This window comes from Pezoporus occidentalis, unplaced genomic scaffold (genome assembly GCF_034315485.1).
Source record: "Pezoporus occidentalis ecotype Australia unplaced genomic scaffold, CSIRO_AGI_Poc_V1 ctg6, whole genome shotgun sequence".
NCBI lineage: Eukaryota > Metazoa > Chordata > Aves > Psittaciformes > Psittacidae > Pezoporus > Pezoporus occidentalis.
This window is the reverse complement of record NW_026915943.1, coordinates 9952909-9971150: the sequence shown is the minus strand read 5'-3', so window position 1 is coordinate 9971150 and position 18242 is coordinate 9952909. Positions and strand designations below refer to the sequence as shown.

General features: G+C 43.4%; 1 protein-coding gene across 5 annotated transcripts in view; it reads left to right on the top strand.

Moving 5' to 3' along the window:
- MAML2 (mastermind like transcriptional coactivator 2) overlaps positions 1–18242 on the top strand; it is a 214290-nt gene that overhangs the window by 140199 nt on the left and 55849 nt on the right. For all 5 annotated transcript variants that reach the window (XM_062639346.1, XM_062639344.1, XM_062639345.1 and 2 more), the window contains exon 3: positions 5586–7046. In XM_062639346.1, the coding sequence (XP_062495330.1) occupies positions 5586–7046 (1461 nt within the window). The remainder of the gene's footprint in view (positions 1–5585; positions 7047–18242) is intronic.

Genomic DNA, 18242 nt, shown 5'->3' with positions numbered 1-18242 from the left:
CTGCCTGTTCCAAAAGAGCTTATTGGTAGTCAGAAATGGGCCACAAGACTGCATGTGTGATCATGGCATTAAGATCTGCTATGGCCCTGGAGGTGGCAGCTCAGGGCAGTGGCTCCTCCTTGGCCTTTTGTCAGCCCCAAGTGCCTTGGTGGCTCCAAAGCTGACCATGGTGTGAGTCCCAAGGGGTAGGAAAACAAGGATGTGCCTGGTCCTCCTGCAGGCTGGGAAGCTACCTGCAAGAGGGAGGCTTGGTACTGATAAACCCCAGTTCCTGCCTGGAGAGGTTTAGACTGGATATTAGTAAAAAATTCTTCACCAAAAGGGTTGTCAAGCACTGGAACAAGCTCCCAAGGGAAATGGGTGAGTTGCTCATCCCCAGAGGTATTTAAAAGATGAGTAGATGCGGTGCTTAGGGACATGGTTTAGTGGTGGGCATGACCGTGTTAGGTTAAAGGTTGGACTTGATGATCTGAAAGGCCTGTTCTGACCTAAATGATTCTCTGATTCTCAGCTCTGGACACAGGCTGGCAGCAAACACTGTATACCACTATTTCAACAATGAGAGCTACTGTTATTCAGGATCAGGCCCTGAGTCCCAGGGGCGGCTCGCTGGGTCCAGCCCCAGGATGCAAAGGTGCTTTCACAGCATAAATAGGAGCAGTGTTCAGCATGTTTCCTCCTTTGGAATGAATTCTTTCTCTTTTTTTGGCCACTTCTATTGTTTGAATACTTTCTGTATTTTTCATGTAATTCCTTTACTCCTTCCCCTCCCCAGATACACGAAGGATTGTGTTTACAGTGCAGCTATAGATACAGTCAGCACATACTGTGAGAAAGTCTAGGAAGTGCAAAACGGACCTTTTACAGTGGATTTGTCTGCTGCTTCTATATTAAAAGCATAAAAATCCAAAGCTGCTTTTTTAACATCAGAAATATTACTCCACATGAGCTGCTAACGCTGCCATGCTGCTTGCTTCATGAAGTGCGATCATCGCTTGGAGTTTAAGTTAACAGCATATTATGAGTTTTGTCACTGTTGTTCCACCAAACAAGCTAAGAAAGCTACAAACCTTAGTCAGAAAATAAGAGAGATGGGAGAACAATGGTGATAGATCTTCCTTTTGCGTCTTCAGCTAATGAGGATTAGTGGAGACTTAAAACTATCACACGCTGATATTTTCTGTGTTTTTTACTTGGAGCATTTTGGTGTTTTGGTCCAGTCTTAAGTGTCTTGCTGTAAACACGCGAGATGACAGTCAGATGGTGCTGCTTGTACAATGGCTTGCACGGGGGAATGAGTATTTTTGGATCTGCAGGCACTGTGGAGGTACTTGGGCAAGTCAGAGGGACAGGCTGTCTTTTGCTTGTCCCATGAGCTGTGAAAATCAAGCTTGCTGCATGCTTAACCTATGACTTACGTCAAGCACTCTTCTCCTACTACACATCATTAAATGAAATAAAAAGCAAATTCAGAAGGAAGTCCAAGTGAAGAGGCTGCATGAAGCACACAAAAAATAAGACTTTCAGTGAAAGTGAGCCAGAAAGTCCTTATCGTTTCCTGCTGCCACGGCCAAATTCTTTTCTTGGCCACGATGTACACTCCCTGTGGAAAGGAATACAAGGCAATGGGTAATGTCAGAACTGAATCAAAGATGTGATAAAAATATTGTTAAATATGGATATTTTGGAGAAAACAATCTGTAACATTTCTCACTGAGAAATCGCTTTTGCACCAAAGAAGTTTTTGTTTCTTCTGAAAAAAACTTCTGAGCCAGAGAGAAAAGTCAATATTCAGCAAAATCCACTAATTTTACATTTAGTAAGAAATGACAACCAAAAGAAAGGTGGTTTGCTTGGGTTTTGGGTTTTGTTTTTAAGAGGAATTATCTGATACCAGATTTCAATCAGCCCCAGTTATTAGCTCAGTGGAGCTCCTGCTGGTTCGGCCTGGTGTCAGGGAGCTTTAAAGAAGCTGCCATTCTTAAATCCCTTTAAAGACTCAGAATAAGTTTTAAATAGAAACTAATTGCCCCTCTGCACAGGACATGGTGCACCCTGGGTTGTTCAGACCAAGTCATCTCTAGAGTTTTGCCCTCTGCTGTTAACGTCCTGCTCAGCGTCAGGCTCATCAGGTCTTACAATAACACAGGCTGCCAGGAAACGCGTGTCCTCTTTGATGGTTCATGCAGTGCTGCCCACCTACCTGTGGGATGGAGCTTTGCATGGGGAGCTTCCTCCTCTCCTGCTTACTGTCATGTCACTCATTTCCCATCACAGAGCCTTTCAGTATTACGCGGTTTAAGCAGTTTGAGATGTGTAATCACCAGGCTGTTTGATCTGAGGAATGTGCCTCTGTGTTAGAGGAACTTTGTTTTTATGTTTACTGACACAAATCAATCCTCACTTGCAAACTGGAAGAGATGGAGCTTGAAATCTGGCAAGGTCTCTTTTTACCCTCTGAAGTGCCTGTGCTTCGCTTGGGGGAAAAGGGCTTGAGCACTGACTTGCAATCAGGAGTTGAAAAAAGTGATTGCTAGAAAACTGCAGAGATTTGAGTAATGAACCTTGCTCCCTTCCCTTCTGAAAACAGATAAAACGGCAAGACAGAGGGACTTGTGATGGAGACTGCTCATCTCGCTGAACAAGCACAGAGAATCATAGAATCATAGAATAGTTTAGGTTGGAAGGGACCTTCAAAGCTCATCGAGTCCAACCGCCATGCAATGAGCAGAGACATCTTCATCTAGATCAGATTGCCGAGAACCACATCCAGCCTGGTCTTAAATATTGCATAACTGCTAACAGCTCAGTGCAAGGGGGGAGAGGGAGCTTCATCCCTGAGGCTGCTCACATCCTTCCCATGCCCTTGCCCTCCACATCCCAAACTGGTGGGGGATGTGAAAGCCGAAAGTCTCCAGCAGACTCAGTGAAGTCCCCTGAGAGTCCCTTTCACCTTTGCAGCCTTATTTCTGCTTTAAATGGGGGGCATCTCTTGACCAAGGTATTGTCAGCATTCAGAGAGCAGTGTTTGCAAGGTTTTGGGGAGGTGTGATAAGCCAGCACTTGTTACTTCTTCTTTAGCAATGCATGGTGCCCTTTTTTTGTGGCACAGTAGCAGAACAGATGTCATGAAACCAGGAGTCCTCCAGCCCATATCGAGGGAGGGAGCACTTGGTTAAGGGATGTGTCTGGAGATGGTGGTGCTCTCTCTGGCTCTGCTGCTGACTTGTGCATGTCAGCAGGCAAACCACTTCACAGCTCATATCTGCTAGCAGCTAGTTCAGCTGAAGATGAGAAGCAGCTACCAAGCACGGCACAGTGTAATACCCACGTTTGTGATTGTATCAGAAAGCCTGGTGCAGGTGCTCTGAAAACATGAAAACATTTTAAACAGCTCCCTCTGCTTCAAAATGTCAAACAAAAGCAAAATTAACTCAGAAATGCATATTAACCACATAAAGCATGTATGTATGCAGAGGATACATTATTCATTACCTGTTCAGCCTTCCTGTCAGCAGCACATCTGAAAGCAAAATGCGCTGCCAAGTCATGTATTCTGGTGACCTGGGGACTTCCCTGTTTCCCAGGAAGATGAATTTGGGGGCATGAGAATGATTTCTAATAAACACTGGCAGCAAAGATGATGGTAAAAGGAAGTGCAGCTTCTGTGGGTTTTTTTCTTTGCAAAGGAAAGTACAGTGACTCATGTGTCAGAAGGAACACGATAACCAAAGACAGTCCATGCTCTTTGCAAGTGACCACCCAAATCTCTTCCCCTGGGGCACACCTAATGACAATTAATTGCTCTTGAAGGCACAAGGTCTGTGGACTTGTACAACTAGGCACCAACATGTCTGTCCTTATGAAATGAAAACATCAATCTGTGATTCAAAAGTTATGCTGGAAACTTAACTTGAGATATGAGATTTTCAGTGTTGGAGAGAGAAATTATAAGCTTTATTTTTAAGGGGTAAACTCAGTGACCTACTGATGCAATGGAAGGGTAAGTGGGTACGGAGGAAATATGTAGTTGTCAGTTGAGCTCTTTGCAAGCAACTCACTGGTATTCACACCAGAATAAAAGTATCCACACTTGGAGTTTTCTGGGAAGAGCCCAGAAAGATAAGCCTGAAGTTGAGGGCAATAGAGGCCACAGCAGAGTATGAGGTATGAACTTCTGCACACAAAACAGCATGATACAGATAATGTGATGGGAAGATCTCATAAGTCATCCTTGCTCACTTGACTGGAAAATTAGAGTTCTCAGCGTTCCCTCTGCCCATCACCAACCACCTCCCAAGGTGATGTCAGATGTCCTGCCCTGCTGCCTCTGAGGCTGGTGCGCTCCTGCCCGGGTGCACAAAGGCAGGAGATGAGCTGTGTTTCCTGCAGCTCCCTGTCGTTGCTCGCGGCTGAAACAGCGATGGCGTGTGTACCGACTGAGCGAGGGCTGCGTTGTGTTCCCTGCTTGCTGCGCACACCTCTAACGTGCTGTAAAGACGTGATTGCTGTGTTTGCTTAAAAGCAATCTATTCTTTTGTGAGCCATGTTCAGAGCATCTCCACTTGTGTCTACACCCTGCTTGAGAGCATATGCACCAAACTGTTCAGCTCATGGGACTACATCTTCATTATGTGTGTGGGGAGTGTGAATTTGTGTGCTCAACCGTGGCAGATCAGTGTGGATCGAGTGGACCAGAGCCATGAACCTCTTTTCCTTCAGAAGGTCCACAGGGCCTGTGAGCAGATGAAAGTAGTGCTCTAAGTGTTCAAGGAAAAGGAAATAGAGTTACAGTTCTCAGAGCAGTGTTGCATGGACTGTGTGGTTTATAGCAGATGTTTCAAGACATAAACAATTAGGGCTTAACGTATTAATATACGTCTCTGAAAAATAATCCAGCAATATATCATGGGCCAGACCCTTGGCTGACATAGCCTGATATGGTTCCAGTGGCTTCATTTTCAGTTTTCAACATGCTGACATCTAGCATCTTTAACTATATACATCTCTGGTCCAGTACAGAGCTGTGTCAGATGGGGATGTCTGGATCTTGTGTGTGCCATTAAAATGTGTCCTAGGACCTTCGGACTCAACAGCAGTCCAAAATGGTCTTTTGGGTCATCTGCATGCACTCAAAATCATGCAGAATTGAGTGTAATTCTGCAACACTGGATAGGCACAAGTGCGGATTTCATGAGTGCATTAATCTCTGCTGTCTAAAAATACTTTTGATCTATCTGACACAGTTACATGGGAGCAAATCTAGGGCAGATATGCCCTAGGCTTTGCCAGCTACAACTCTGGCCACCTCCCTACATGCACTCCCATGGGGGAAACAGGGTCTGTGATCAACAGTAGGCAGAAGTGCTTGAAAAATGCTGGTGTCTACAAGGACAGGGTGGTGGTTGCAGGGAGATGTCTCACAACATATTTTCCTACAGTTCTGCATAGTTTCATTGACTGAGAAAGCCCAGAATAGCTTTGTGTACTATGCAGTGCTTACTTTCCTGTTGTCTTCTAGCAAACAGACTACAGATTATTTCTTCAGTGTCATCTTATTATTTTATTTTCTCTGCTTCTTTCAGCTCCAAGGCTCCTTGAAGAGAAAGTTGGTGGTAAATCTGTCACCTGTCAACAACAAGAGGCCCAATGGTGTTTCAGAGAGCTCCTTCCTTGACATTAAAAGGATAAGAGTGGGTGATAATGTCTCAGTGGGACAAAGTGGACAACATGTTAACAATTGCCAAAGCCAGTCAATGTCAGGAACTATGTCTGTGGGGCAAGGATCACAAAGAAAGTCTAACAACCTAGCAAACAGTACACATGTGAGTGGGAATGGCATGTTTAATATGACTTTAAAAGAGGTAAAGAAAGAACCAGGAGAAACGATGTCCTGCAGCAAACACTTAGATGGACAGACATCCCATGAGAACATGTTCCCTAACAGATATGGGGAAGACTCGTGGGACCAAATGATGGATCTGGAGCTTCAGGAGCTATTTAATGAACTGACTAACATATCAGTGCCACCAATGAGTGATCTTGAGCTAGAGAATATGATAAACGCCACCATAAAACAAGATGAGCCATTCAACATTGACCTTGGGCAGCAGAACCAGAGGGGCCCTGTGAGATCTCTGCAGATGGATAAGATGGTGATAAAAAGTGAATATGCACCAGGCATGAATCAGGCTCCTGTGGGCTCCCCACAGATGAGGCCTTCTTCTACAGGTCCAGCCTTCACTATGGCCACCACTGCCATGTCCACTTCTTCACCCATCCCTTCGGTGCCTCAGAGTCAAACACAGGTATCGCAGGTTTCTTCTGCATCCAGTCGGCCATTGCCTAACTGGCAGGAGGTCTCTCATGCACAGCAGCTCAAACAGATTGCAGCCAACCGGCAGCAGCATGCCTTGATTCAGCAGCAGCAGCAGCAGCAGCAGAACCAGACAGCCAACTGGTCCACTCTGTCTCCATCAGGACCTTCCCCTGGACCCTTCATGCAAGAGAAAATCCCCAGTCCTTCTTTTCGCCAGCAGCAGTTCAGCCCACAAAGCTCAGCAATGCTTGGGGTACCAGTGAATGGAAACCAGTCGAAAGGGATGAACAACTATGTTTATAAACCAACCACTCCCCAGAGCAATCCCATGGACATAATCATTCAACAGAAGCCTCAGGACCTCAACAGGAACTTTATTAACAGCACTCAGCCACCACTAGAGCAGCATCATGGCAACACAAAGCCTTTGTTTCACTTTAACTCAGAGCAAACAAACCAGCAGATGCCTTCAGTTTTGGGTTCCCAAAACAAGCCTGCCCTTCTGCACTACACTCAGCAGGCACAGGGTTCAGCCCCTGTGCAACAGCCACAGCAACAGCAGCAACAACAGCCACAGCAGCAACCTGCTCAGCCTCTCCCGAACCAGTCTCTTCAAAGGCCACCTAATGTACCCCTAGCACTGCAGCAAAAAATGATGCTTCAGAAAATGCAGCAAAGCCAGCAAATCTCAGGTTTGCAGTATCCAGTCTCTCAGCAGCACAGACAGGTAAGGCAAATTCCCTCTTATCTGTTAGAAAATCATTCTGGTCTGAGTAGTCAGAAGGCTTTTGCAGCCTGGCCTCATTTCTCCAGGGTGTATGGTTGGCAGATAATGGCCATCTCAGCACATATTTCCACAGAGCTGGTGATGGCACGTTTGGCACCTATTCAGGTATATTATGGATGCACATTTATACGTAGTTCAAGAAAGACAAGTTCATAACACTTTTTTCTGCATGCAATGGAGTATATCATTACTATATGTATTATGTAGATACTTGTCAGAAAGGTGAGCTAGCAGAGCATATACAAGCTTATTTTGGATACCTATCCAAGTATTCTCACTTACAAGAATTTAGGTTCTTTTGAATGGCAAAATTTTAATTAATTCCTTATTATCTTAGATGATGTATTTTACAACATTAGTTTGTGCGCCATCATTTTCTCCAGGGAGGCAGGGTTAGGAAATTCTGCTTTTAGATATCTTTTGACTGATGTGACAAAAATACTGTTTGCACATTTGTTATCTGTTTGGCAGAGAAAAACTAGGACTTATCTGTGAGCTTTATAAACACCCATCACACTTCTGGGAATATTCTGTGGATAAAATATGTGCCTAGATATGAAGGTGAAGGTTGCCACAGATATGTCTGCAATTATATACCACATGGCCAGCTCCCACTGTGTTATCATGAAACAGTGCTCTGACAAAATCAGTCGTTATAGCTCAGTTGTGCTCTGACAAAATCACTGTGCACCAGGACCCCAAGTTTCAGACCGGCCAATTGAAGTTTGAATTTGCAGCCTCACTCTACCACAGAGACTGTAAACCAGGTGCAAACCAAGTAAGACGTATTTGATCGTGGGACATTTAAGCCACTCTGAGTAGTTTTGGTGGACTTGAACTCAGCACGTTTGAAGGTATGGAATGGCAATATAGGTGTGGAAAACTTCTGTGGATGTGAAAAACAGCTCTAAGAACTTGCTAAAAGTGAAATCCTAAGTCTTCCATAAAGTTCCAGAGAAGCAGTGTTGTGAATGAATCATTCTGAACTGGAGTTTCTTCACCAAACTGGGTGAACAGTCTGATGTTTTTAAGAGAAGTAGATATAGTTGTGTGCATGGACACCTTCCTCCTTTTATCTCTCTTAAATTCCCAGGCCAACTAACCATGAATTTCCCCAGCAGAAAATCCCTTAGCAAGAGGTGCCAGGTGAAACCTATGGGCGGCTTTGGGTGGGGAGATGTTCCTTGGTTGAAAGATGTTGGAGAATGAGCGTTGGCAGGGAGCAAACACAGCTTTGCTGTTTTACAGGAGGTCTCTGCTGGCTGTTCCTCTCCTTCTTAGGCTACTCTGTGCTTTCTTCTTAGGCACATTTCCCCGTACTCTTAATAGACTGGCAGGCGGATGAATTTTAACAGTTCCTTCATTCAGCCATGATGAAGCTTCCAGCAATCTGTCAGCACAGGGGAGACAGGCAGGACTTCTGCAAACACTACTATTTGTCTGAAAAAAATATGCAAGGTCACATTCTGGAAAGGAACAAAAGCACTGAGAGCAGTTCCACTTCAGGCAGTGTTAACTCCTTGCTCTGTGTCCTTTTGGGCAGCTGCTTAGAGAGTCAAGCCAACAGCATGGTACTTGGCCATAGTAGTGTATGCAAGGTTTATCATGAGTGTAGTGGGATCTCTCACCTGTGCAGTCACAAGATCTTTTGGCATAGGAAACTTGTTCTAAATGAACTGCGCAGAGTGTGAAACTTTAGATATTTCACCAAGGAAGGAGTTTTGCCTATTGTCACTGACTTCCGCAAGGAGTTTTCCGAAGTTCCCTGTCACCTAACCACTTTCTACAGTTGTGTCTGCAGGACACAGCTACCTGACCCACAGCACAGCTGAGCAGCATAGAAGCTTTGTAGACACAGATTATGGAGCTTTTGCAGCAAAAATTGCTGTTTTTTCTGTGGTCTAGAAGGGATAACTCGATTTTTTTAGACATCCTGAGCAGTTGTTTCAAAGTTCTGCTGCAGTTTAGAAAATACGGTAGTTCTCTCTCAGTGCAGTATTCTGTAGCTGCTGGAACAATACTTAGAAGTGCAATTGGTCCATCAATGGCAGAGTTTTGGAAGGGTTTGAATTTATGTATTTATGGACTCCTTTAGCACCAGCCTGCACAGCATCAACAGCCCATCAACCCCTTGGTCAGCTCCTGCTTGCCCCATAAATGCAGTCTGAATGCTAAATCAGAGTGGGAGGAGACACTGCTAGTCTTATTTTCCAACAAAGACAACAAAAGCCAAAACAACCTCACAGGTCAACACTCACTGATTTTAGCAATGGGGACATCACCTCATTTAGGCTACACAGTTTTCTTTCCTGGAGGTTCATCTCCTACCTCTAAGGATTCCTACACATCATTAACAGTAATGTATGATTAATTACCAGCATTTACTAATTAACTCCATGCTTAATATTTATTTTACTCGTGCCCTCTTTCTTCATGATGAAGCAAGGTTTGATTCTACTTTGTGTAATTCAGCTCATCCTCAGAGCATTGTAATTTTCAAATGTAAGGACCCTCTCAAATTGGCTGGAAGGCTTTGTTGCTGGAACTGTGAGTGCACATTCATATAGGGCTGCTGTGACATTGCCATCAGATAACACTGACTGGAATGTTATAAATTCACATTTTTACCTGAACCAGCTCACACTCTATATTTTTACTCTAAAGGTCTCCAAAAACCATTTGAACTTGGCTTTATCAGCCCAAGCTGCTAACTGGAAATGTAAAGCTCCGCTTGTCACATTCACTTTGTGTCAAATCGGAGCAAACTTATAGTGGGATTTGGTAATTAGATGTCTTTTTCCTCCAGGGAAGAGTCATAAAAATGATGGAAATCATCTTGGTTTCCTGGAAGATTGATCTGAATAAAGGCTTTGTTTGCATCTTTGCTTTATTTTCCATTGTTGTGGGAAAGAGTCACCTTTCCATTGTCTATCATGATGCAACAGATGAAAAACTCTCAGAAACTGAACACTTTTTTGTTTAGGGAATAATTAGAAATGCCAAATTCTGCACAGGTTTAATCAGGTTTGCAATATTTGTACAAAACTCAGATTGCTGTGGGGAAAATCTGTAACTGGACTTGGTTAGAAGTTTAAAGTCTAACTTTCCCCTTGAGAAGAAATGTAGTCCAGTCAGAGAAAGATGCTTCTGAAGCAAGATTTAAGGGTTTTGAACAACAACAACAAAAAATCGTCGTTTTTAACTAGTATAAAAAAATTCCACATGTATTTTCAAAGTTTTGATCAGCCATGAGACTTCTTCAATAGGACCCATTAGTCTGCTGTGAAGAAGTAAAAAAACAATTGAAAAGAAAAAAAAGAAAATAAAAAGCTGTATCTGCTAAATAAAATATTATTCATCCCTTTCTGGTTTTGACCTAAAGCCAAATTAAACTCAAAGATTTCAAGCTGACTTTTTCTCCAGATTTTCTTATTCAACTTCGTTCACTCAAGGGAGGGAGGAAAGAAGGCTGAGCTCATGAGAACGGCAACCCTAATGAAGTAAGGCCACTCTATCTGCTGTATGGAAGCATGTGCTGTATTTAGTCTTGGCTTTGGGGGCAAGGATAACACAAGGGATCATGAGAGCTTCAGCCCCCACTTTACCAGAACAACCAGTGGTCCTTATTTTTAAGGCTCTGGAAGCGTCAGTGTTGTGTATATAGTTACAATCCACAACGGTGTTTCCTTGTGAAGTGCTCGAGTCTTTGTTCCTTTGTAATTGCTTTGTGGATGGGATCATGGGGTCATGGAATCATGGAATGGTTTGGGGTGGAAATGACCTCAAAGTTCATCCAGTTCCAACCCCTGCCATGGGCAGGGACACCTTCCACTAGAGCAGGTTGCTCTAAGCCCCGTCCAACCTGGCTTTGAACACTGCCAGGGATGGGGCAGCCACAGCTTCTCTGGGCACCCTGTGCCAGTGCCTCACCTGCCTCACAGAAAAAAACTTCTGAAGATCTAATCTAAGTCTACTCTCTATCAGTTTAAAGCCATTTTCTGCCCTTACTTGCCTTAACTGGGGCAAGCTTTAAGTCATTTTCTTCACCAGGCCTTAACAGGTTCCCTTTAAATCCAACCAGTCTCCCTTCCTACGAATCCTGAGTGTTCCCTTCTCCAGTACCTGCTCCAAGCATTAGTGTCCCATACATGCCTCTTGCCTCATGCCCGCCCACAGGAAGGCTTTGCATTTTGCAGCATGAGGCAAACAGCCTTTCAGGTGCTCCATGATCCCAGGACGCAGCATGGGTTTGGACTGGAGAAAGGCCACAGCACTGCACCAAGGGATGTGCCACCAATGAGGAGCTTCTGCTCCAAGTGCTGAAGGGACCCCACCTTGCAGGCCTCTTCCATTACTGCCTTCAAATGCCCAGTAAACCAGTGCTTACCTGAAATACATGCAAGGGGTACAAATAGTAATTCAACTAACGTGGCAGCTTGGCAGAGATGCTGTGACAGACTATCCTCTCATTTTCTCCGGTGTAAACTTAAGGTAATTCCATGTAATTGGACTTAGAGCAGCACACTAAGCAGCAGGATGTGACCTTCTATATGTGTTTTTTTAAAGCATGGGCACCATACGGATTGAATAAAAGGTGTATGTTGAATTGTCAGATGGTTATAAAGTGCTGTGGGAGGAAGAAGCATCAGGAACAAAAGATCTAATGGTTCTTTTGACAGTGCAGGTATAAAAACTCTTGTTATCGTTCACTGCTGAGCGATAACTTACACCTCTCATTCAGCCTCCGAAATTCCACAAAGAAAATGTGGCTTCTTTGGATGACTCATATCAAACCAATGTTTTCCTAGACCTTTGTGTTTACCGCTAAAGAAGAAACGAAGAGCACATTTTGGTGAGGCGACCTCTCTGTTTTCAAGTGTGAAGGAATTATTTTGCAAATATTTGTGCAATGAAGAGAGGAAGCCTAGAGTAGCTTGTGGTAATTGGTACAAACCAGGACTTAAATTTGACTTAGATCATAAATAACAGCGATTCCAGGCTTTTGGAATCTGCAATAATAGAAACTGTTCCATAGTGTAAGAAAATAACAATGTGACCTTTCTTTCAGTGTTCACTATAAAAATAATATTTGGATGACAGCTTTTCTTGATAGCTGCATTTGGGTCACATTCCTTCATGCAAGGGCTTCTGAACTAAATATTTTGGATTAAAATTTGAGTATGTCCCATAACTCCATAACCACCATCAACTGCGGGATCATAGCTGATTTATGATCACAAAACCAGAGAGAAAACGACTAAGCTGCTGTATTGTCATGGTGGACAGTTGTCTTGGTAGTGTCTTATATCACTCATGCTCAGTTTGCTGAATGGAATATATAGACTGTTACACTGTGGATGGTTAGTTCAGGAGGTCATTGTAATTCAAAGGCTCAGAGAGTGTGGCAGTTCCATAAGGTTTCTTGAACTCTGCATAAAGTATTTGTCCTGGTTAGAGTATTAGCCTCTTAGGTCAAATGCTGCTGGATTTGGGGATTTGGGAGGTAGCAGAGGTTGTCCCTGTTGTCTCATTTGGAGTGTTTTTTGAAGGTATCTATCTTCCTTGAAGATCTTCCTTGGTATCTTTTATGAAGATACCAATAAAAACTATCATTGCGCTTGCCTAGATGAGTTCTTCGCTAATGTCAGCACACTGAAGTCGTATTTGTTATTTATTAGCATAGCGGAAATGCCTGGGAGATCCACTGATAGGGCAAAATGCATTCTGTGAAGAACTGTATAAACGCAGATTTTAAATGGCACCTGTCTCAAAGGGACAATGTTGATCTGCCTTCTGTAAGAATCAAAGAAAAATGAGTTTTAGAGAAGGAATTTGAAGGAGATCCTCTTCTACCTACCTGTGTGTCTGGAACTATTGATCTAAGGACAGGCAAGGTACCTAGTGCGTACGCAAAAGAAGGTGATGGTGGCAACAAAGAGGAAAGGGTCAGAAGGTCCCCAGTGGTGGTGCCTGAGATTACAGTTTACAAACCTGGGATGATGGAGTAAATTAGGGAACCATCCCCAAAGACAGGACTTGAGTTTGTGCTGATTAGATAACTGGAGAGGAAGTGTAACAGGACAAGACTGGGATAAGGAACTGTGAAGATACATGAGGAAGGAAAAGGACCAGGGATGTTTCAAGTTTGGTTCTCTGCTACTAAGCAAGTTTGTCTGTCTTGACCTGTGATCTCGTCAGTAAAGGTGGGATATCCATAAGGGCTTCTTACCTGGTTGAAGTTAGGATTTCTGCTATTGCTGTGTGTGCATCTGAGGCCAGAGTCAAGCCCTGAGTCAACTTCCTGCAGGGATTTCGGAAAAGCAGCCTGGAAAAACAATATAATTCCACAGCCATGTGGAGCTGGCGTGGTGAAACCCCTTTCCTGTAAGTTTTTCTTGTTTGTAGGCAATTTGTGAATACCTCAAGAAGTCAAGGAACAAAAAAAATTAACAAGCCCCAGCTCCCATTTCTCTCCCTAGGGTCTTCTTATTATTTTAATTCCCCAAAGTCCTCAAGAGCAAGTCCCAGTAAATTGTCTCTCAGGGGGTTCGAAATGAAGGAATATTTTAATAGCAAATATTTATTCCTCCACTCAGCCACTTTTATCACTGGTGTTTTTATGGTGGAGACCTGCCCCAGGCCACAGGTGACTGTCATTAAGACAGCAACAGACCTAGTAATGTTCCTTTAATGGGAGTTTTCACGGGTGAATTTACCATTTGTATGTGATGCTGATCCAGAAAATCAGCCAGATGCTCCAACAGAACTATTCCAGAACCATCTGCCTGTTTTGTTTGCTGCATGCCTGTTTCTGGTAATGTACACGCATAGTGTAAGAGACAGCTTTTGCCCTGAAGAATTTATAATCTAAATAAGCAAGCCAGCCAAACCTTGAGAAGAAGGAAATGTTGATGTGTATTTTATGTATTATTATATATTTTGGGAAAGAGAGGAGGAAGATCTCATGCAAAGCCATTACAATCAATCCACTGGAGTTGTTGGATACGGACACATTTAATGTTGCAGAGGAATCCTCTGAAAGAGTCTGGAGTTGGACTAGACCCAATATCAGTCTCAGAGACACTATCTTTGTGTGCTAGGATAGTGCCTGAACCTATCAACTTGCATCTGCTCATCTTGACTGCCCTTGTCTCTTGGTCTGAGAGTCTTTCCTGTAGATCCAGCACCCACAGCTCTGAGCCTTCACAGCCTGCACAGTCCCCCAGAGGAGGCCTCTGAAGCAGTTACAACAATATTTGATGCCTTCTTTTCCCTCAATGCGCATACATTGATGGTAAACAGCCCACTGGTGCACCCAGCATCTTGTCAGATCTCCAAGGCGCCTTTGAGACATCCATTCATAGGTGGACATGCAGTGGCTATGCCTGAGATTCTGGTTGCCACCTTATACACAGGGAAGGAGTGGGGTCTTGAGGGCAGCCCAACACCACATTGAAAAGGTCAACCATGCTGAGTTTGTGTTACCACTTCAAAACTGGTCCTTACTGCTCTGTCCCTTCTGACAAGGCTCTGTTTTGTCAAGCCTGAGCTGGGATTTGGAAGGGGGATGACTGCTTGAAGCAGCTGATCCATCTGAAAAGCCAAGCTCCTTTCACAGAGTATTTTAATAGTAAAAATCAGCCTTGGCATAGCTGTGGAAATATTAGAGTTGAATGATTCTCCAATTTCATAGGAAAAGGTGAGGATTTATGATGTCCACATCATGTCGTGAATCAGTAGAAGTGAAGAAATCATGGAAAAGGAGGGATATTTATTACCCTAAGCTTCCTACGTAACCAGTGAGGAAGGCACAGGTCAAAGTACTTACACCTGACACATACATGGGGCAACAACTCACTGCAGAAGAACCTCAGTGCCCATGAGCCCAGAATGGAATAGAATGGAATAGAATAGTATAGAACAGAACAGAATAGAATAGAACAGAACCAGAGCAGAACAGAAGACTAGAATATTTCCATTGGAATGGACCTACAACAGTCACCTAATCCAACTATCTGACCACTTCAGGGCTGCCCAAAAGTTAAAGCATGTTATTAAGGGCATTGTCCAAAGGATTCTTAAACACTGATGGACTTGGGGCATCGACCACCTCTCTAGGAAGCCTGTTCCAAGGTTTGAAGCTTCTTCCTGCCTTGCAAAAGATGCACACGAGGAAGAATCATGAAAGTTGAATGGTCCTCTCAGGCCCTCATAAAAAGCTCTGTAGTCAACCTTGGTTGAAAACTTCCCTGTGATTGACTGATGCAAAAATACTTGCAATGACTAAGGTGTGAAAAGGAAGAAAGGCAGTGTTTCTTTGGAGCCAGTTTGTTCTGTAACCTGTAAGAGGGAGAGACATTCTAAGGGCTTTCCATATTTCTGTGAAGATGGGTTAGATGTACTCTCGCAGTCTTTTCTTTTTCTAGTCCTTTCTATAATTTGCAGTGGTTGCAAGATGGGCCACAGCCTGACTCCAAGTGAGTGATGAATGACTAAAGGATTTAGTGCTTTGGTTCTGGTTAGAAAAGCATCCAGCTTTATCCATTGCAGAACTAGATTTCTCCGAATGACTGTAAACTGCAATCCCAGCTAAAGCAGGCTTTGCTGGGGTGACTCCAGTCTTGTCTGGTTTCAACTAGAATGGAAAAGAAAAGAATGATGTTTTTTTTTCCTACTGGAACTGGTAAAAGACATGGGAAGACATAGGGATTAGCAGAAGTATTGGGAGGTTCACAGCCTAAGTGCAAAACAGAGTGGGAGGAGAGAGGGTGGGAGCGAGTTCTGGCTATCCATCCTTAATCCAAAGCTGCCTGCTTCTTCCCAGGCTATACTTCACTGTCATACACTTGCAAATTCACTCCAGGAATGAAAACAGACTAACTTTAAGCTTGTTCCCAAAGCTGCAAATTTGTCCCTGCTGGGTGTTAATTTAACTGCTTCCAGGGCACCAGGATGTCTACTCGAGTTCCCTTTGCTTGCCTGCTTCTCTTTTTTTCTCGCACATCTGGTGTTGTGAAAACTTCCAAGGCACCACACGGAAGAGTGATGAACTGGCCACTTTTAACCCTTTCTGCTGCATGCCAAGTATGAACCTGTCTCTCTCCAGTGTTTTCTCCCTATAGCAGAGTCCATGGGCCTTGTTACGCATGACATTCACAAACACTGAGCATTTCACAGGGTGAGAAGTGAGCTTCCCTTCAGCTCCATCATCCTCTGTTTGTCCTGTGGACAAACCTGCCTAAACAGTAGTAACTGGGCCTTGAAAATTTCCATCAGGAAGAAACAGGTTTGTGGCAGGGAGAGTTTTTTCCAAAATATTTCTTTTTTTCCTCTTGTTTTTATCTGGTGTTGCCATTTCCCAGCAGGGAGGATGTTCAGTGCAGCAGCTTTGCTCATATTATGGCAAGCAATGGCTTTTTCCTGTTGGTTTTTGATTGTTGCCATTTGTTCTGTAATGGCTGCGTTAACTGTTCATGCTGCGTCGACTGAACCAAAGCAAATTCAGAACGAGCTGTGTGTCTCATTTCCTTGTACTTTACTTGACTTTCTCCATTTTGCTTTCTGTTGAAGAGGTTGTTTCATGACAGGCTCACTTGTTTCACTAACGTATTCCTACCAATCATACAGACTGGCTTGGTTTTTTGGCTTTGGCTAGGTTTTGCTAAAGAAGAAAACCAGCAAAGATACTTGAAACCCAAATTCCTCTTCCATTTTAGCCTGTTGTGCAATAGCAGCCTTAAGGCACAAGAAGGGTGCAAAGTCCTACCTTTGCTGTCTTTCTCTCAACCCTATCATCACTTTTAATCCGCAACCCTCCTTTCCTACTTCCATCCCAGGGACTGTTCCTTCTGAGCCCTGGTTCCTCTTCAGCATCCACCTCTGTGGAGCTGAAACACCATGGGGAAACATCTGACAGCCATATGGGCTGCTGAACACAGCGAGAAAGCAGCCATATCCATCTCACTGATGCAGGAGACCCAAATGTGCCACAGTCCTCGAGTTTGGCATCTTCTCTTCCTCATGTAGGGTTTTCACTGCTGAGTTTTATTTTTAAAAGCAGTAAATAACTCTCGATCCACAAATTACAGGCCTCTTTGGTAAACATGAAATCTACTTCATGGGCTAAGTACAGCTGTGTTGTCAAAATCTTATTTCATATGCAAAGTACTATCAAATGCAGCTTTTTTCAGAAGCAGCACTTCTCTGTGGGCTGAGCTCTGGGGCCTCAGGAAGCATTGGAGCAGCTCTTCTGAAGGTTTTTCCATAGCCATACATACATTGCATTAAAAAAAATGAAATCCTCACATTTTTAATCCTCCTGAACTGCTTTCTGGACTCACCACCTGAAAATACCAATGAAATTTGGGTTGTGGAGATACAATTACTAATCTCCCTATTAAGCCCGAGCTTTTTTTAAGGGTAGGATTTACTTGTCCATAGCCAAATTATTTATGCAGATCTAGAGAATAACAGTCCAAAACCTATATAGCTTTAACATATCCATCCCTGCTTTTCTTCTGACAAGTTTTCCAACCAGTGCACCTAGTAACCACCTTTGAAATTGGTCATAAGTAGATTTAGGCTAGAAATTAGCAGCACATTCCCAGCAAAAGGAGAAATTGGCTTTCCTGAGGAGATTGCTGGTGGCCAAAAACATATCTGCTTTTAAGATAAAACTTAGAATAAATGCTGGATGATATGTGATAGCAAGACATTCAGTTTAAAGATGGGTCTCTGCTCCTCTGCTGTCATAGCAAAATACAAAGCAGTCATCTGGCTGTCGCCTTGCGTGGTCCTTTCTTTGACAGAACCAAGTAGGAAGGCCACTACTAAGCGGAGTAGATGGCATGCCTGAGAACACTGGATAGATGTACAGATATTTAATTGTAGTGTTCATTTAAATACATGGTCTACTGTTGTTACGAGCCCTGAGGATGTTTTCCCTTTTCCTTCTGAAGAATCCAAAGCAAATCAAAAGCTGGTCAGTTGGTACAGTAATTGTATATAAATTTGCACATGAATCATTAATTAGAGTCAAACTGTGGAAGAAATTAAAAAGGCTAAAGGACATTTGTGTGAAGACCACTGTGCTTGGTACAGGGAACATACAAATATTTGGACTGTTTGCTGAAATGG